Raw genomic sequence first — 17,162 nt, forward strand, 5'->3', positions numbered from 1 at the left:
AGTGAAAAACTCTGTGTTTGGGTGCTGGAGGCGATGTAAAGACGTCTGATGACACCTCTGTGTGACTCTCTACACCACACACACTTCTATGGAGCAATGACACCCACTGAACAGACTAGAGTCGATGTGGGTGATGACATGAACCGGAGCCGAATCGCCACAGAGTGAACCCTCCTCTCACCTCTTTGCCTCCTCCAGGTGACACAGGTACTCGTAGGCCATGTTCTGCTGCCGCCGCTCGTCCATCTCCTCCGCCGTGAGCCGCTCCACCGCATCCAGGACGGCTGGACGCCAAGAAAACACACACACACATGGGAAACTTTTAGGAAAAACAGCAATAGATGGAAACAGTTAAAAGATATATCACGAGGAAGATGCTGAAGCCAAAGAGCAGGAAAAAGAAGTCATGTTATTTCACAAATAGCTGTGTGTACACTCGGATTATGCAACTGAGGAACAGTTTCCATCGGCTCCAAAGTTCCACATACACGGAGGTGTTTCACAAAAAGGAAACCGGCCTCATTTATTAGTCATCTGCTCAGCTAGTTAACACTCGGCTCAGGGAAGTGGTGCTGTGTGATGTGGTGTGTAGCTATGTGATGCCTTTGTCTGTAAATGGCACAGTTATTCATACAGCGCAAACAAAAAAACAATGCAGGCTGGAGTGGAGAGAGGGGGGGGGGGGGGGCAGGGTGAGGTGGCGTTCAGGGGCGATTCTCATGAGATCACACTGATTGGAGCCGTGATTCCTGCCCACAGAGAAACCTTCCCCTAAGGAGTGGAGGTTTTTTTTTTTTTTTCTTCCCTTTTCCCCACAAATTATGGAGCGAGAGGGGGATGGGGGCAGGATGAGGGCGCGCGATACAAAGAGGCCCCTATACAGCCTCCTGTCACAGCTCAGGTGGGAGATTTTTTAGCCTCACGGTGAAGCAGTGTGAGCAGCTGAATCCTGATTCTCAACTAAAACTGAGACTTCAACAGAAACCTGAAGGGCTGGGATGAGCCTGCTGAGCTCACTGCTCCCTGTTTTCCACATCTTAATTACAAAGAGTGGAGCTTTACTTTGAAATGTAAGGTGAAATATGAAAAGATCCACACACATTTTCACACTTTGCCTCTAGATCTAGAATATTTGGGGATTTGTTTTTTGTTTTTAAGGGCGGTGGTTGATGGGGAAGTATTTCACCTCTGCACAAACACACATAACTTTATGTCCTCTTGTCCTGTAGATGACAAGTGGAAGAGTTAAGTGTTCACATTGACCTGGGCTGTAAACTGTAACGTGTATCCAGAGTGGAAAAAAAGTTGTGTAAACTCCAAAAACAGGCCTCCCCCTCTATCTCCCTCGCCCTCCCTCCACTCTGCGATGCATTAGAATAAAAACGCGGAAGTCATAATGAGGCTGCAACCATGCTGTCAGAAAGAAAAGCGAGCTGCATGTGCGACTTTTGTAGCTACAATTGTATAAATATCAACTTTCTCAACTTTTTTTGGGGGGGGGGGGGGCGTTTGCATGTCCCGAGCCGGAGCTGTGATCCCGGCCTGTCTCCTGTATGTGGGAGTGTGTGTGTGAGTGTGTGAGAGAGAGGGGAGACCCGCCCGCCTGGCATCTCAAGGTGAGCAGAGAAAAGTGTGAACTTACAGCCATATCTCGGCCGGAGCCCGTCGGTCTCCTCTGAAGTTGACATCCCACTGTGCAGTCCGCGCTTCGCTTCACCTCAAACCTGACGCGCAGTCTGGACGTGACGCTCTCCAAAAGTTTCCGGGGGTGAAAAAAATAAATAAAAAAAGGAGACGGCAATAGGCGACAGAAAGCGAGCGGGACCTCCCGGCCCTCCTGTTCCTCCTCTGCTCAGTCTGAGTTGAGACTTTTTCTTCTTCTTCAAACCTCAGTGATGTCACTGGGTGTGTTCTTCCTAATCCTGAAGTATGCATTTCAGGAAACGCAGCTCTGCAGCCTCCAGGCGGCGCAAAGCTCCGGCGCAGCGCCACCTGCTGTCCGCCGAGGCGTCCACACTGCGCTCCACAGGCAGGGGCCTTCAGGGGCCCATTCAGTGGGACCCTAACCATTCCTGGTGAGATAAGAAATGGTTTAAAGAAGCAGAGGTGCTCATATGGTGGCCCTGAGAGGTCAAATCACTGAGAACCTAAGAAAACATTATAATAAATTAAAGATCTGCTGCAACTTCAGAAACATCTTTCCCAATTTGAAGTCACATGCGCTGCAATAGCATCATTGCCCAACAGAGGGGTTTCCAGGGGAAACTAAAACGTGATAGACCTGTTGGGACTTGTTGTTCCAGGTCCAATTGTATGGTGGTCCTGAGGGGTCTTTCATGCAAAGACAAGACAAGAAGCACTCAACTAAAGCGCCCAGCCTGGTCCGTCACTTTTTTTTGTCTCCAGAAAAACGGTGCCCTGTTTGCAGTGTTTGGTGTGTGTTGTCAAATCAATGAAGCTGATGTTTTTTGAGTCACAGCGAAATGCCACTGGGGTCAGACTCTTCTTTATCAGGATGGAGGTTACAAGTGAGGGAAAACACAACATCAGACAAACAAATCAACAGTTGATGATATAGGCACAGGCTCAAACAAGCTAAAAATAAAAGATAAAAAAGAAAGAAAGAAAAGAAAAAAGTTACAACACCAGAGTGCGTATGAATACAGCTGACAAGGCATGAAATCAGTTTAGATCCGCTGAGAGCAGGCGCCCCATGTACAGAGGTTACAGTCCTCTCTGCAGCCGGCCCCAGTTCGAATCCCACATCGGGTGGCCCTTTACTGCGTCCCTCTCAACTAACCTGTCAATTAAAGGCAAAAGCCCCAAAATATACTTAAAAAATAAATAAATAATGAGTCTAAACACTGGAGTCTGACAGCAGACGTGTCCCATTATCTCAGGTTTTGATTGGATGACGACTTGCACTTGCTGGTGAGATAGAAGTTTGACTAGAAGCATTTTATTAATGAATGAACAAACTTCTCCTCTCTCCTTTAAAATAACTGCAGGACTTTTGTCTGAAAGAAGACATGAAGACATCTAAAACAGATGATGGCATCTGGCTATGTCTGAAGCGTTTCTTTTTTAGCTGAGTCTCTGCTGGGTCATGATAACCCTGGTGACATGATGGTTATCTCCCCGACTGTACAAAGCTCTTTCAGCTGCTCAAACGTTACATAGCCTACCTGTTTCCAGAAGAGAGGAGGAGCTGATCTCCTGCACTTTACAGAGAACCTCTGTTGAACAGTCATCGCTCATGTAACATGAAGAAAAGTCGCCCATGGAGATGTTTATGTTGTTGTGTCGTCTCGGCCGTGTGGACACAGGTGGAACTGATGACATCAACAACGGCCTCACACACCTAACCCCCATCCTGGGAAACCTGAATAGGTTGCAGTTGTTATAGGTGATATTTTCTATGCAAAAATCATAGTGTGACAGAAAAAGGCATCAACTCCATCAAGTGCATTGGATCAAAAGGCTATACTATATGTGAGCACTGTATAGGCTACAGTCTGGGTATTATTCTTCTAAATTCCCAAACCAACCAGTTGCAACCATAAGTGGTAAAATACCAGATGTCAGCCTAGGGATCTCTTTTTTTTTGTTACATGGTATAAATCATAATTCTCAGGACAATATTTAAATGTTATCAACCTAATAATGTTTGGAATTTTGGTTTAGTCCATGTTCCACTGGCCCACTGCTCTTTATACTGAGTCAGCACATAGTTAAAATGCGTGTACATCTCTGGCCCATTTGTATATCTTTCTTGTCGACCTATTCTGCTCAATTATGATAATTAAAAATGAAAAGTTTGGTTGTAGTTGTGACTGAGGTCAAGAATAAAATTATCATTAAATTGTTCGTCTTCCCCGTTTCATTCCTCTCCACACACAGACGCACACACAAACACACACTCCTCTGGCTATAATGTTAATCCATATATTGAAGGCATGCAGCAGCAGCTGATGTTAATGTCTCACAGCACAGGGACACGTCTGTGTCCCGTGGGCCAGTCATGTTATTAACAGCTCTATATAACAGTGTTAATGGTGAACAGGTTGTTACAGCTCCACCAGGACTGTGACTCAGCAGAATTTAGAGACCTCTCCTGTCTGCTCTGAGATAATTATTTGCCTTCATCCACAGATACATGTAGTCACATGTTCTTCGTCATTGCCATTTTAGATTTAAACAAAGTCCCAAAAAAAAAGAAAAAGAAAAATCGTCTTAGACTTATCATTGAAGCAAATGTGATTGATGGCTGGTGGACAATCAATGCTAAAACCAATCAGTTTCCAGAGCTGCTGAAAAAATCAATCAATCATTCAGCTGACAACATGTTTAATAACTGATTAATAATTCAAACTTTTAAAGTAAAATTGGCTTTGTCCAGTTTCACAGTTGTGAATATTTGCTGTGTTTTCATTAGTTTTTTTTCTGACACTCCACTCAACGATGTGTAAGAGTCTATTAACACAGATTAAATGAAGTTATTAAGGTAATCTTACTAGTATCTTATTATTGATAATTAACTTCTTGTCAGAGCCATTGCTAATGAAGATAATTGGATCAATAGTTTTCACTTCTAATAAGGAACTGTCTGGGGTTGACAGGTGGTCGTATGTCTTATACAGGTGAGCACATTCATATAAAAAAAATCAATAGCCTAGTAAATAGGCTACGTGACAATAAGTTCTGCTGTCTGTGTATATATTCATCAATAAACCCATTCAATGACGATAATTAATGGATAAAATAATCAACCTAGGGGTTTATGATCATCCTGGGAAGCTAAATATGTTTTAATTTAATATCTTGATAATGGTTTTTTTTTTTTAACCCATTTAAAAATTCTCGGTTTTTAACAGTGACAAAATAAAAAAAATTAAAATCTGTGACCAGGTTTTGTTCAAATAATGATAAAAGAAAAAAAAAAATCACTCGACAATATTATTATCGGTCGTACCTGATCACGTGACCCCTCTCACCTGTCTGCAGCTGTTGTGTTTGTGGACTTCTCCGCATTCAGATTTATTTGTAGGTTTTTAGTTTAATCAACCAGGAGCTGGTTGGGTTTACTTATAGTTTCATAAAGCTGAGCTGTGGGGTTCTCACTCCTCCGTCCATCCCCGTCTCAACTGCTTCATCCTGCAGTGCGGGCGGGGCTTTATGAGTCGATATAAGAGAGAAGGAGGTCGGGGAGGTTGAGGGAGACTCTTGTGTGGACCTGCTGCGACCCTCTGCTCCTCCAGCTTTGAGTTACCTCCTCCTACAGAATTAACTTCCTCCTCCTCCTCCAACAGCATCAGGACCAGCACTATGGACAGCTGTGTGATGCTCCGCGGGCTGCTGGTCGTCGGCCTGCTGTCCGTCCTGTGTCACGGCCAGACGTCCCAGGAAGTCTCTGCAGAGGACTTTGGAGTGGAGAAACCCGAACCAGCTGCAGACAGAGACCTGGTCAGTATCTGAAGCTCCACTGATTCAAGGTCAGGATCAGGTTTCCTCAGATTTACAGGCCTGATTTCCTCAGTTTAGCCAAAGAGAAACACAGAACTTTGATTTCAACAAAGTTTTTAATTTGTGTTGGAATTAAGTTTTACACCTGCTTTTCTTCATTGCCTTTTTAAAAGATTCCTAAATCAGTGTCTTTTCTGAAATCAGCTTTTGCTTAGTTTTTCATGATCATTGACTGGAGCTCAGAGTTTTTTCACCCCATTTTAACTTTTAGCAGAGATGTGTATTCAGAGATTCAGATATTAGTTAGTAGCCTATGTCAGGTTGATTTTTTTGAGGGGACATGTGTAGAAAAGGATATTTATGTTCCATGATAGCAGTAAGAACCGCAGCGTATTGGGTTCAAAGACTGAATCTAACAGAAATGACCTTCAGGTATTTTTCGAGCAGGTCCAGATTTACGTTGCATGTATTTCATATTGATGGAATTTCAGCCATGTACTGTAGGTGATAAAGGTAAAACATTTAGTAGATTTATTTTCTGTACAAAAAATAACAGAGGGTAGGATCACTCATGTTGACTAAAAACCAATAAAACCATGTAAGAAAAGTCTAAGTTTTATAGTATCAGATAAATATGTGATACTGATGGCTTCATGATTGTGTTTTTGTGGATGACTCTCAGGTGGAGGCGCTGGAGGCTCTGCTGGGCAGGATGCACAGTCGGATTTCCTCCACAGAGAAGAGAGGGAGCATCCCACTGGTGAGTCCTCCTCATTCACTGACTCTGATGGCAACCTTCACTCCACTCCCTGTGATGAACAGCAGAGAGATGTTCAGTCATTTGTGAGGCAGCACTCAGTCACTGCTGTTATTAAACCAGTTAGCAAACGATACCTGTCGCTAATTAAAAGATAAGAGGAAAATGCCAACAACAGTGCAATTACAGACTAATCAAAGATTGGTGTCCAGCTCCAATTAGCAGAGAGAGGGAAGCTGAAAAGTCTCTCAGACCTGACTGGATACGCCTGTTACCTACAGGCTCAATTTCAGCTAATGAGCAGGATCTAATTATTTTGGCTGTAAAACGCTGCAGTGATTAACTTATTCTCTTGTGACAAATAAATCAGACTGATCAACAGGAAATGAAAACAATTAATCAAAGCCAGTTAATTAATGTAAAAGTGTTTTGTCTATGCATACACTTAAGTTATCTTCTTGTCAGAGATAAAAGTGGCAAAGCAAACTTATTCCCCTTTGCCAAAAAAATATTATTTTTTCTTAATTCTTGAAATGACGATCAATGAATAATAATACAATCTCTCTGCGTCATCCTCCTCCTCTCCTCAGTGTGGGATGGGCGACCGCTGTGCCATGAAGTTCGGTCCTCGCATCGGGAAGCTGTGCGAATGCGGAAGAGGAGCCAACTGCAACTCCTACCTGCTCAAGTGCATCTGAACCGCACAGGACTTTTTATTTATTTTAATTTTTTTGTTGTTGTCGTTTTTTTTAACATGGCATCAACATTACTTTTACAGGACCAAACATCTGTCAGCTGGCTGCACACAAGCCCCAACTCTCATCGCACTGTGGGTCTCTGATGTCATCGTTTGTATCTGTCATGCATTTGTTGTTGCTTTGGAAGTGGCTGCCTCAGGATAAGCATGGATTTTGTGGATTGGATTTTCGCTGACAGCCCTGATGTTGTTACTGTAGCATGTGAATGTTCAATAATAATAAAAACTTTTCAACACATCTTTTTTGTTATGGCATTTATTCAAAGTTGATAGTTTCATAAGATTTCTTGGTAACATAGGGCAATACTTCAGAGTCAGTTTTGACTTTTAAGATTTGATTATTAAAATTATAGATCATGTTCTATATTAATAGTGTAAACAACAAAGTTCAGAGAGAAATGCACACAGCCTGTATTCAGAAACCAGCAGTTAGGACTTCTGTGACTTTGTGATGTCACAAAAGGCACTCAACAAGCCGCACCCACTTGGTCCCACCATCCAACACTTACATGATTTGGTTTCTCTGAGTGTTTTACTTGAAATCTGCTCTACCTGTATTTAATCACCCAGGAACAGTCAGCCAATCAGAAGAGAGGCTCAGAGCCTCCTCTCCTCTGATTGGTTGACGATGACCTGCTGTTACTAGAGCTCCAGAGAGAAGCTGAAAGAAATTGAAAAAATAGACTGAGATAGTTTTTATATCTTAAGACCACAAATATATCTTCTTGTGGGTCACCACTTCAAAATAATACAAAGGAAAGGGGAAGATGTGAGGCTTTAATTTTGTACATATTCTGTCTAAATAGTAGGGTGATCAAACGTGTGCTTTATCTAACTATGCCCCCACCAAATAGCCACTTAAAAATGCCTTCAAAACATTTTCTGTTTATACCTGCTATCAACAGTATTCACATGTTAAAAATAAATGACATGTTCACAAATATAGACACTATTTTCACACTGTAATGAGACATGTTTGTTTTGATTTCATGTATCGTCCCAGTACCTGTTATGCAAAGCCTGTCTGACTAATGTTTGTTTGTACAGAGCCTATGACAGTATACAGGAAGTGTGCTCAGCTGGAACAACTTTATGCAAATGGTAGCTTTTCAAGAGCAACAGGAGCTTGACCGTTCTGCTGCACACGCCTGTCGAACAGCAACAATGGATTTTTTTCTTCAAACAGTCGGCTGTGTTTCAGTTCTGCTGCTGAGGAGCAGCCACAGCTGTCACATACACAGTAACTTCATTTTATGGGCCTATTTTCTTTTCAGATTTAAAGGGAGAGCTTCTACAAAGGAGATTGCAACCATGGAGACTCTTACTCACTCACATCCTGTATCTTCACTGATATGGAAGAAGCACTGCAGCCCTGGTTGTACAGAGAATTGAAGGTCACATGAATTTTTTTCAGGCTATATGAAACTAACAAGAATAAAATCTCATATTTGACTCACCTGATTTTTACTGTGCAATAACATTTGATTTCATGCATCTTGGTGGGAGGTCAGAAATCAAATTAACACCTGTCATGGCTTTTATTTGAGCTCAGTTCAAATCCAGGTGTTTTACTTTTGGCTGCGTCCTCACTGTCTGAGGTGGATTCATGCTTATGAATAAACTTTTTTAAGGCAAACAAAGCACTGCAGCCAGCATGAAAGTACAATGTTTCTGTGGCTGCATTTAAAGCCTCATGTGCTGGCATGAAACTGTTTTGGTGCTTTGGGAAACTGGGCTTGAATTATTCTCCAGTCTCTTTTAGAAACTGACCTTTCTTAAAGTTTTACTCCTGCCTCTCTCAGACAGTGTGAGTGTGAGCTCCCCACTGCTGCGCACATTCATCCGCAGCTCGTAATAAACGCGGTTCTCTCAGTGTTCTTTGTTGGATTTCACCACAAACTATGTGACAGATGAAAGCATTCAGCTGAGGCAAAAGCCATGCTCAGACCATAATAATAACTAAAAAAATATGCTGAAACACTGAGCAGATCCGACTCGCCAGCACATGTGGCCTGCAGCTAACAGATACGTGCTTTTCATTTGTCCCAGGAGTCTTAATCCACAGGACCATAAAAGACTGAAGAGCTCATTTAAAGGTCCTTTGGCTCCCTTTGTCTTTGGGGAAGAGATAGGAGACAAACAGCAGTGTGATGTGTCCCTCATTCAGTGCCTGAAGCAATTTAGGCTCTAATAAAAACCAGTCAATATAGTGAATGAACAGTGTCTTCATTGTTGAATTCTGCTTGACTCAAGCTTTTTTCTGTTTTTGTTGCAGGAGAGGCAACACAGTGCAAACATATTCAATAAAGTGATCAAATTTCATGCTCTGATGAACATTTTCTATATATATGTTTCCTGTTGCAGGTAAAACACAGATAATATTAACGCAATGCATCTTAGTGATGTGTAATAACAAATATTAATTTGTACTTTAATTTTCTGGCTTAAGGGGATTTGACGCATTTCAATCTGTGAGAAATATACCTATAATGTATAGCTATAAAATATATTCTAAATATATTTTGAAAACTGCAATCCATTATTCAACATGTATAGTACTGTTAATGAAGTTTAGTGCAGCTGCACAAGATGACTGTTGAGCTAAAAAGTAAAAGATTTAGATTAACAACATTAAGAATAACATTAGAAAAGAATAAAAACATACAAGAAATTTGATAATAAAATGAAACATAAAAATGCAATTTACAAGATAAAATGTTTTTTTTTTAAAAAGAGATGTAAAATAAAGCAACTAATGACTATGACTAAAATCCATGATGGTAGAACATAGAAATCACCATTTGCTGAGGCAACTCTAACTGAATCAGTAGCATTTTATTTAAAGTGTCAATTGCATGATCACAATAAGTGCTTAATTATGTGTATCAATAGCACAAAGGACTCGGTAAAACAGTTGTCATACTTTGTCTGTGTGAGGTTTTCTGATATGAACATGAGCCTCAGATTGTGGGGCTCCTTCAACAGAGGTGCTTAGGAATGTCTTCAGTGCTTTTCATTTGAAAGAAGAAAATGCTTTTATTTCTCTCCTACCTCCTCGTGGGAGGTAAAAATCAATTCTAAACTTTTATTTTGGAGCAAGTCTTTTCACATATTTCAGTGCCCTGTTTAAAACGTCAGTCTCTATACACATACAGCCTATAACCCATTTTCCTCTTAATCTCCACCCCTGCAGTTTTTCATCACTATTGTAAGCTCAGCTCCATTGATTTTGCTGCTGCAGCCCAAAAACGCAGTGAAGACATTTATTCTATTTTTACAATTTTAAATGCAGTTTTTGACAAAAAACTTTTCCAGTGGGCCTTCTCCTGCTCAGCCTTTTCCGCATACACACGAGGTTCACCTGAGCGGCCACAATGAGCTCCTGTGTTTGTACAGTGAGCTCAAACAGGCTCTGTTTAGGCAGCCAAGACAGGAGGCTGTTGTGCACCAGGTAATGTGACCTACCAAACCAAGCAACAACCTCCACGGCTGAAAAATGCAGAGCAGAGGAACCAAAGGCTGCAGTTCCTCCAATAGGCTGCCTCCAAATGTCAGTGCATTTACATGACTTTGCGCTAGTCGGACTAAAACCGGACCTTTGAAATCCACATGAACATGTTAGGCCAACTGAATTCCTCAAAGTTGAGGATGAATGAGAATGAGAATAGTTGTAGAATTACTTGTCATAACTGTATGTTTGCCTTAGTCGGACACAAAACATCCTAGCTTCTCTGCATGCATGACTGTTAAATCAAACAAATTGCATCCCAGAAAAAAAAAGGTCACAAAAGTAACAGACGTACAGCATGTATGAAATGTACAGACCTGTGACGTCGTCCCATGCTTTCCATGCTAGCTAACTTGTTTGTCTACTGTTTGGTCTGGGAAGTAAAAGGTCGACCGAAAAAGAGGTCCAATACCAAAAAACTGAAAGGGGCATATCATGATCCTTTGGTAGTAGAATCCCCTCCCATACTTGTTTACTGGGACAAAGACATAAATAAACATATTAGTAGGCTGGTACAAAACTTGGTCTCTACAGCTAATTTCCTCCTTTAACTTTAATACAACTCACTTTACATTTTAACAAGGCTCAAAGTTCAGCATAGTTGAGTTTAGGGGAGACCGGGGATGGTTGTAACAGCATCACTTTCACCAATAAGGGATAACATTACAGTTATGTGATCAATATCATGTGTACCCTCTCACTCCCTGACATTGCATGTGAATTTGCATGGCATAGGCATTTGGACCAAGCCTAAATTTTGACTAGTATCGATACCGTTGAAGTTTGAATTAGGTAACTTGTATGAGATGAAAGAGCAGGTTCTTAGGTAAAATATGAGTCATTTCATCAATGTTTATTTTAAACCACCATGGTGGTACAGCTCGTCAAACAATGGCTGACAGGGGTGGGGATGGTTGTTATAACTTTTACCTTTGTTGTTTTATTATTCTAAGTGTCATTAAGTGTCACCATCTTTCCTGGAATTGTATGAGCTGCTTCTGACTTCCTGTTGAAAGTTTCCATTCATACATGTTCAGCATTCACTGGTATTATCAGAAGATGTTCTTTAAGACAGCTCTCTAATGTTAGGATGCACATCACTGACACTGTTCTTCATTTAGCCGTCAGTGATGAGTTCTTTTTGTTCATACTGAACCACAGAAAGATGCTTTAGTGTTGGAACATGCACAATAAACTTACATGCATGTTTTTTTGGTTTAGTCTCAGTTTTTAGTTTTTAATCTCACTGTTACAATTTACCCCAGGTTGTGTTACAACCTACCCCGGTAGGTAACAGTGGCACTCCTCGCATTTGACATCAAATAGTGAATTCTGTAATATACTTTGAGAAGTTTAGGGCATTGCTATTTGTAGAGGACGAATGAGGGTACTCTGTTTTAAAATTTGAGAGCCCTACCATGAACACTCTGCAAGTTATGGGAGCTGAGAACCATCCCCGGTCTCCCCTACAGTCACACTTTATCAGGTGGGTAGTTAGAAGACCTCCAGCCATGGAGAACGCTGGATTGATTTACCGATTCGGACGGATAGGCTACTGCATATAAACCCCTCACTCTCTCGTCCCATTTCCTGTATATCTTCACTTAATCACCATTTCAGGCATTAAATGACACAAAAAAGGCTGTTGTTGTTTTTTAATAGAACCTCCTTTTCCCAAATCATTACCACTCCCCAACAAAATGAATTATTGCACTACTGAAGAATCACAGACATGAGTTACATCTAAAGAATTCTGCTGACAGTGGGAAAAAAAGGTGCACGTATAAGTGCACCTTTTTTTATACCATATAATGTAGGCTATGGAAATATCCAGTGGGCACGATTTGCATAAAAATATATTTGTTTTCATTTGTTTGTTCATAAAACAGCTTGAAATGCTTAAACAAACAGTAAATGTGTAACATCAGTACTGTTTGCACCAGCCACACTGAGCCGTGTGTCTATGATGACGTCAGGCAACGTAACCATAAAACTGTCATAAAACATGAGCATCACTCATCACCTCATCATTCGCAAACTGATTTGTTCAGTTCAGCGTTCACAAAAAAATATTAACATAATAGTGCGGCAGATAAGCTCATATATGGAAGGTATTGTGCATTTCATGACTAAAGCATGAAACTTTCATACCCCACGGTTTGATTTCAGACGTGGAACCACTTTGTGTCTGACCTCTGGTGACCTTTAGGGATCTTTGACCTAATTTTTCCACTTTTCATCCCATTATTCTCCATTAGAAACATATGAAAATCTGGTAAGTAAATCATTACCAAGGAATTTCTTCACCATTGTGTTTAGGAAGGCATGTAATATCACGTATTAAAATGTTGAAATTCAGAGTTGGAGTACCCAGAACCAGATTTATTAATGTTGAACACTGTTACAGTGACTCTGAAATACGTACATGATACTGACACAGAACACTATGTAACACTGAACTGAACTGAAAATGATCAATCAAACACTACTGTATGTTTGAACTTAAAGGTTTTTTTTCTGTTTGCTGTTGATCAGTTATTTTCTGATCACTTTTGAGGTTGGTATTGATCTCCTTTGGCAATCTTTCCAGACAGACAGCACATTTAGATGTTTCCCATGAGACAGATAGAGAGTGTGGAGCAATTACTGGCACACTGCAGCATCTATAACCTGTTTAATGTGATGACCAACAGAGACGGACAGATAGACAGAGTCATTCAGTGAACACCCAGAGGTGGTGTTTGGACAGTCAGCTGTTAACCTTTAACCCTGGGATGAAATGCCGTCAGATGACTGATGCCCACTGATGCTGCTGCTGCCCCCTGGTCTGAAAGCCTGAGGTGCACTAAACATGATCAGGATGAGACAATGTTAGATTGGATTTTGCCTCACAGCAGATATGTCTCGATGTGCTGATGTTTGACAGTCTGATATTAATTGTGACTCCATTTTCACCTGGGACTGAAACCCAAATGAAAAACATGCTGGTGTTTTACCGCAGCAACGCTCCCTACAGGATCCCATATTACACACAGTGTATGGAATCATTTAATTACACCGAGACGCAAATTGCCATACTGTGTGATAAGCCTCTGCCTTTGTTAATGTTGTGGTGGGATTAGTGCTGCACCAATGGCTAGGTACACCAAACTAATTACTTTACTCAACACATTTCCATCACAACGCTGACAGACAGAAAACTAGTAGATGTTGCACCAGTGGAAGCGGCTGGTCAATACTGTGGAGCTTAAAGGAAGAGCTGATCTATGAGTCATACAGGCAGATAGTAATGAATGTTAACATGCAATGTAAAGGCATGATCCTCTTTAATGGCTTTTATTGACACACACTGAATCATGGAGGATCAATAACAAAAGAAATAGATCATCTCTCCACATACAAAACAGAGCTGAAAATGTACCAAATACTGAAAAGCAAACTACTTTACTTTAAAATAAATCATTTTGATGCTGACGTTGCTCATCCTGCTCTAACATTGCCTGCCAATTCCTCTCACAAGAACGTATACTTCACCGCAACACATCAGACACCAACATCAACACCTCTGGACTAGCTACAAGAAGCTACAGTAGTGGGAGTGTGTTCCCCGGGTCCTATGTTCCCCGGTCGCAATACATACTGGGGAACATAGGACCCTTTTTCTGAAAAAGGGTCCTATATTCCCCGCTGTTGCCAGTGAACATAGGACCTTTTTTCAAAAAAAGGTCCCATACAAGTGGGGAACATAGGACCCGGGGAACATAGGGATGATCCCAAGCTAGCTAGCTCACTATTCTCAGTGTGTTTCATCATGGCAGAGGAAGAAGAGACCAAAGAAGATGCTGTTGGAGGAGGAGAAGAAGAAAAAAAGAGAAAGAGTAGCCAAGCACCAGGGACCAGATAAGGGTAAGGACCATGGGGTAGGAAAGGACTGGTGGGGGCCTGTAAAAAGTGTATAATTCATTAGAGACTTTTGAAAAGTTTTGACCTATTGTAGTAATTTTTACTGAAGTGCTGCACTGAGGCTATTTTAAATAATAAAAGTTATTATTCAACAGGAAAATGAACCCCAGATACATTTTTCACAAGTTATTGAACTGTATTTGAGGGATCATTGCAAAAAACAAAAAAAGGGTTAATGTAAACAAACATACTCAACAAACAACTTCAATTCTTACTCCCTAACACCAATGTCAGCCCCAAAAATCCTGTATCTTTTGGGCTGTACTTTATACAAGGCAGAGAAGTGCAATCTGCTATTATTAATGGCTGCTACAAGTGGACTTGTTGACATTTTTATAAATGTTCTATCACCTGATTTGGTGGAGAGAAAACTGAGGAAGTGATTTAGAAGCTGCTGGAAACTGAAAAGCAGTGGGGAGAGGGAGGGAGGGAGGGAGGGAGGTCAAAAACGTGATTTCTATCAAAAGTGGAAGGACATGTGCTCCATGCTGAGGGGAAATTATGCCTTTGGTTTCGTGGGTGACGCTTTGATGTGTCTTTGCTCATACTGAGTGTGTGGTGTAAAATATCAACCACTTCACTGTGTAAGAATTTCATCAGCTAAATATAAACTGTTAAACACGGAGTGTTAAAAATGTAAAATTCTTACAACTACTGTATAATTCACATTCAAACCTCAGATTCTCTGTAAAACTGAGAGCGAGTCAAGACTGAAAAGAGCTTATGAAGAGGATCAATCATGTGTGTCTCTCGGCAAAATACGTAATTGACTTCTGTATTTTCAATATGAATGGTCGGAGCATTGAGCCAACACGGTCATAAATGGAAATCCATTAAACTGAGACGTGTAATTCAAATATAACTCCAGGCATCTAACTTTCATTTTCATATTTAGATGTTACTGAGCACATTTTGTTTGTGTGTTTCTGGGTGGAGGAACACAACATCAGCTCCCAAGTGCACGGCTCATGGCTCCAAATCATTTTTATCAGTATGCTGAAAACACATCACCATGCAGGTATTAAAGAGACAGTAACAGACATACTGTATGCCGAATATGAGGGTCAACAGTTCATTTCTTAATGAGCACCCAAATTACAAAAAGACTGAGTATCCAGTCGAGCTGATGTCTGTGTCTGTGTCTACCGAGGACGGGACATAATCTGACTCTGATCACCTCAGGGTGACAGATGTGAGCAGACTAATACACAGAAGACTGGACAGACTTACTGTTGAATTTTCCAAATGTCATTTTTCAGTGCTGCCTGTCAGCACCACAAAACAAAATTGATGAATCCAGTGAACCCATTGTTGAAAATTGGGCTCATATAGGCAGCATAGAGGCCTAACAGGTGCATCTCCAACTTGAGGCACAGACACGCCTGCTGCCAGGATCAGGAAAAGTCCCTGAATATTTTGGACACAACAGTTTAAAAATAGGTCATGGACTGACAGCACCACACTAATTATGACTAATTAGATGAGGCTCAAGTTAATTGTAGGGGTATGAAACAAACCAGAATGACTGAGAGCTGGCTGATGATGAACACGGGGAGTTTTTGTGCTTAATCAAAAGTAATGGGTAAAAACTTCCAGTTGGCTTTAGAGTGCACAGTCAGCCTAGGGAGCTACTTTGCTTAGAGTTAGAGATGTAAGAACAACATAACTGTCCAACAGCCAGCAGCTGCTTGAGAAGATTAGATTGCTTTAGCTTAGCATACAGACTGGAAACAAGGGGGAACAGCTATCTGTCTGAAGGAAAGAAACTCTGCCTTTGAATACTTATGTCATCTGTGTCAGGGGAGCTGGGCTTTACTACATGTTGATGGTGTATTTAAAACAATATTTCTGTATTTTTTAAGTACTAAAATGTTTCCACAAACTACATTTTAAATGTAGTTTTTAATGGTAACTGGTGTAAATGGTAACTCAACAGAGTGGGAGGAGCCTAATGAAAGGTTTGTACCTGCACAAGCTGTGTCCCAGTTCAGGTGCTGTATCCTCCTGAGGACACTGAAGGTGTCGTCTGAACTGAAGCAAGACGACGTCCACAGAGGGTTTTTGCTGTATGTCACCTGCTGTACCAGTTGGTCTGCAGGAAGTTTGTCCTCTGGAGTGCTTCAGTGAATCTGCTGCTTTTAAGTTTAACAAAGACTAAAGACATGTTTAGTTACCCAACTGCTAAGCTGTGCAACCTCCTCAGGACAAGGAAACTATGTAATGGAACATGGATCTGTGCTGTCCCATAAATACATTAAGTCAGGGTTGGAGCCATTATACTAATATTGGATTAGTCCCAGCTCTAATTTTGAGGCCCTTGGTTTTAACAGTTGCAGTGTTTGCTTTTGAACTGAGCTTAAACACAACACTTACATTTAACAGTGTATCCATGTCAGTTTTGTCTGCGTCATTACCAGCATGCAATGAATCTTATGTCGGGCCACGAAGGAGCTAATGGGTGGATCCATCATGATGTGGACCTAACCCAGGAAGAGAAGGCTCAGCTGCATTTAAATGAAATGGGACACTGTGGTCACGCTGATGTGACGCAATCAGTCTTCAAATGCAACTCCCGGATAGTGATACAGCCCCACAGTCTAATCAGGCACACCAGGGGAAGCACCTGCTGGGCTGCACCAGTAAACAGGTTTTATCATTTTACAGCCTCAGGGCAATCCTGACCTTTTTAAGGCCACTGTCCACGCTGCTTAACA

The 17,162-nt window shown here is 41.2% G+C and overlaps 2 protein-coding genes across 2 annotated transcripts in view; one reads left to right on the forward strand and one right to left on the reverse strand.

Moving 5' to 3' along the window:
* The window catches only part of iqgap1 (IQ motif containing GTPase activating protein 1), a 46,186-nt gene extending 44,310 nt beyond the window's left edge, over positions 1-1,876 (reverse strand). The window contains exons 1-2 of the mRNA XM_083997690.1: positions 1,643-1,876; positions 182-284 (exon numbers count right to left, since the gene is read on the reverse strand). Coding sequence (XP_083853816.1) covers positions 182-284; positions 1,643-1,688 — 149 coding nt within the window. The 5' untranslated portion in view covers positions 1,689-1,876. The remainder of the gene's footprint in view (positions 1-181; positions 285-1,642) is intronic.
* A 3,449-nt stretch (positions 1,877-5,325) lies between these two features.
* On the forward strand, positions 5,326-6,918 carry cartl (cocaine- and amphetamine-regulated transcript-like; the record flags this gene model as incomplete). Its single annotated transcript, XM_083996392.1, has 3 exons — positions 5,326-5,463; positions 6,146-6,223; positions 6,811-6,918. 3 exons carry the CDS (start codon positions 5,326-5,328, stop codon positions 6,916-6,918), a joined length of 324 nt encoding a protein of 107 aa, XP_083852518.1.
* Positions 6,919-17,162: the final 10,244 nt, after the last annotated feature.

Source organism: Trachurus trachurus, assembly GCF_905171665.1.
Source record: "Trachurus trachurus genome assembly, chromosome: 3".
Classification (NCBI taxonomy): domain Eukaryota; kingdom Metazoa; phylum Chordata; class Actinopteri; order Carangiformes; family Carangidae; genus Trachurus; species Trachurus trachurus.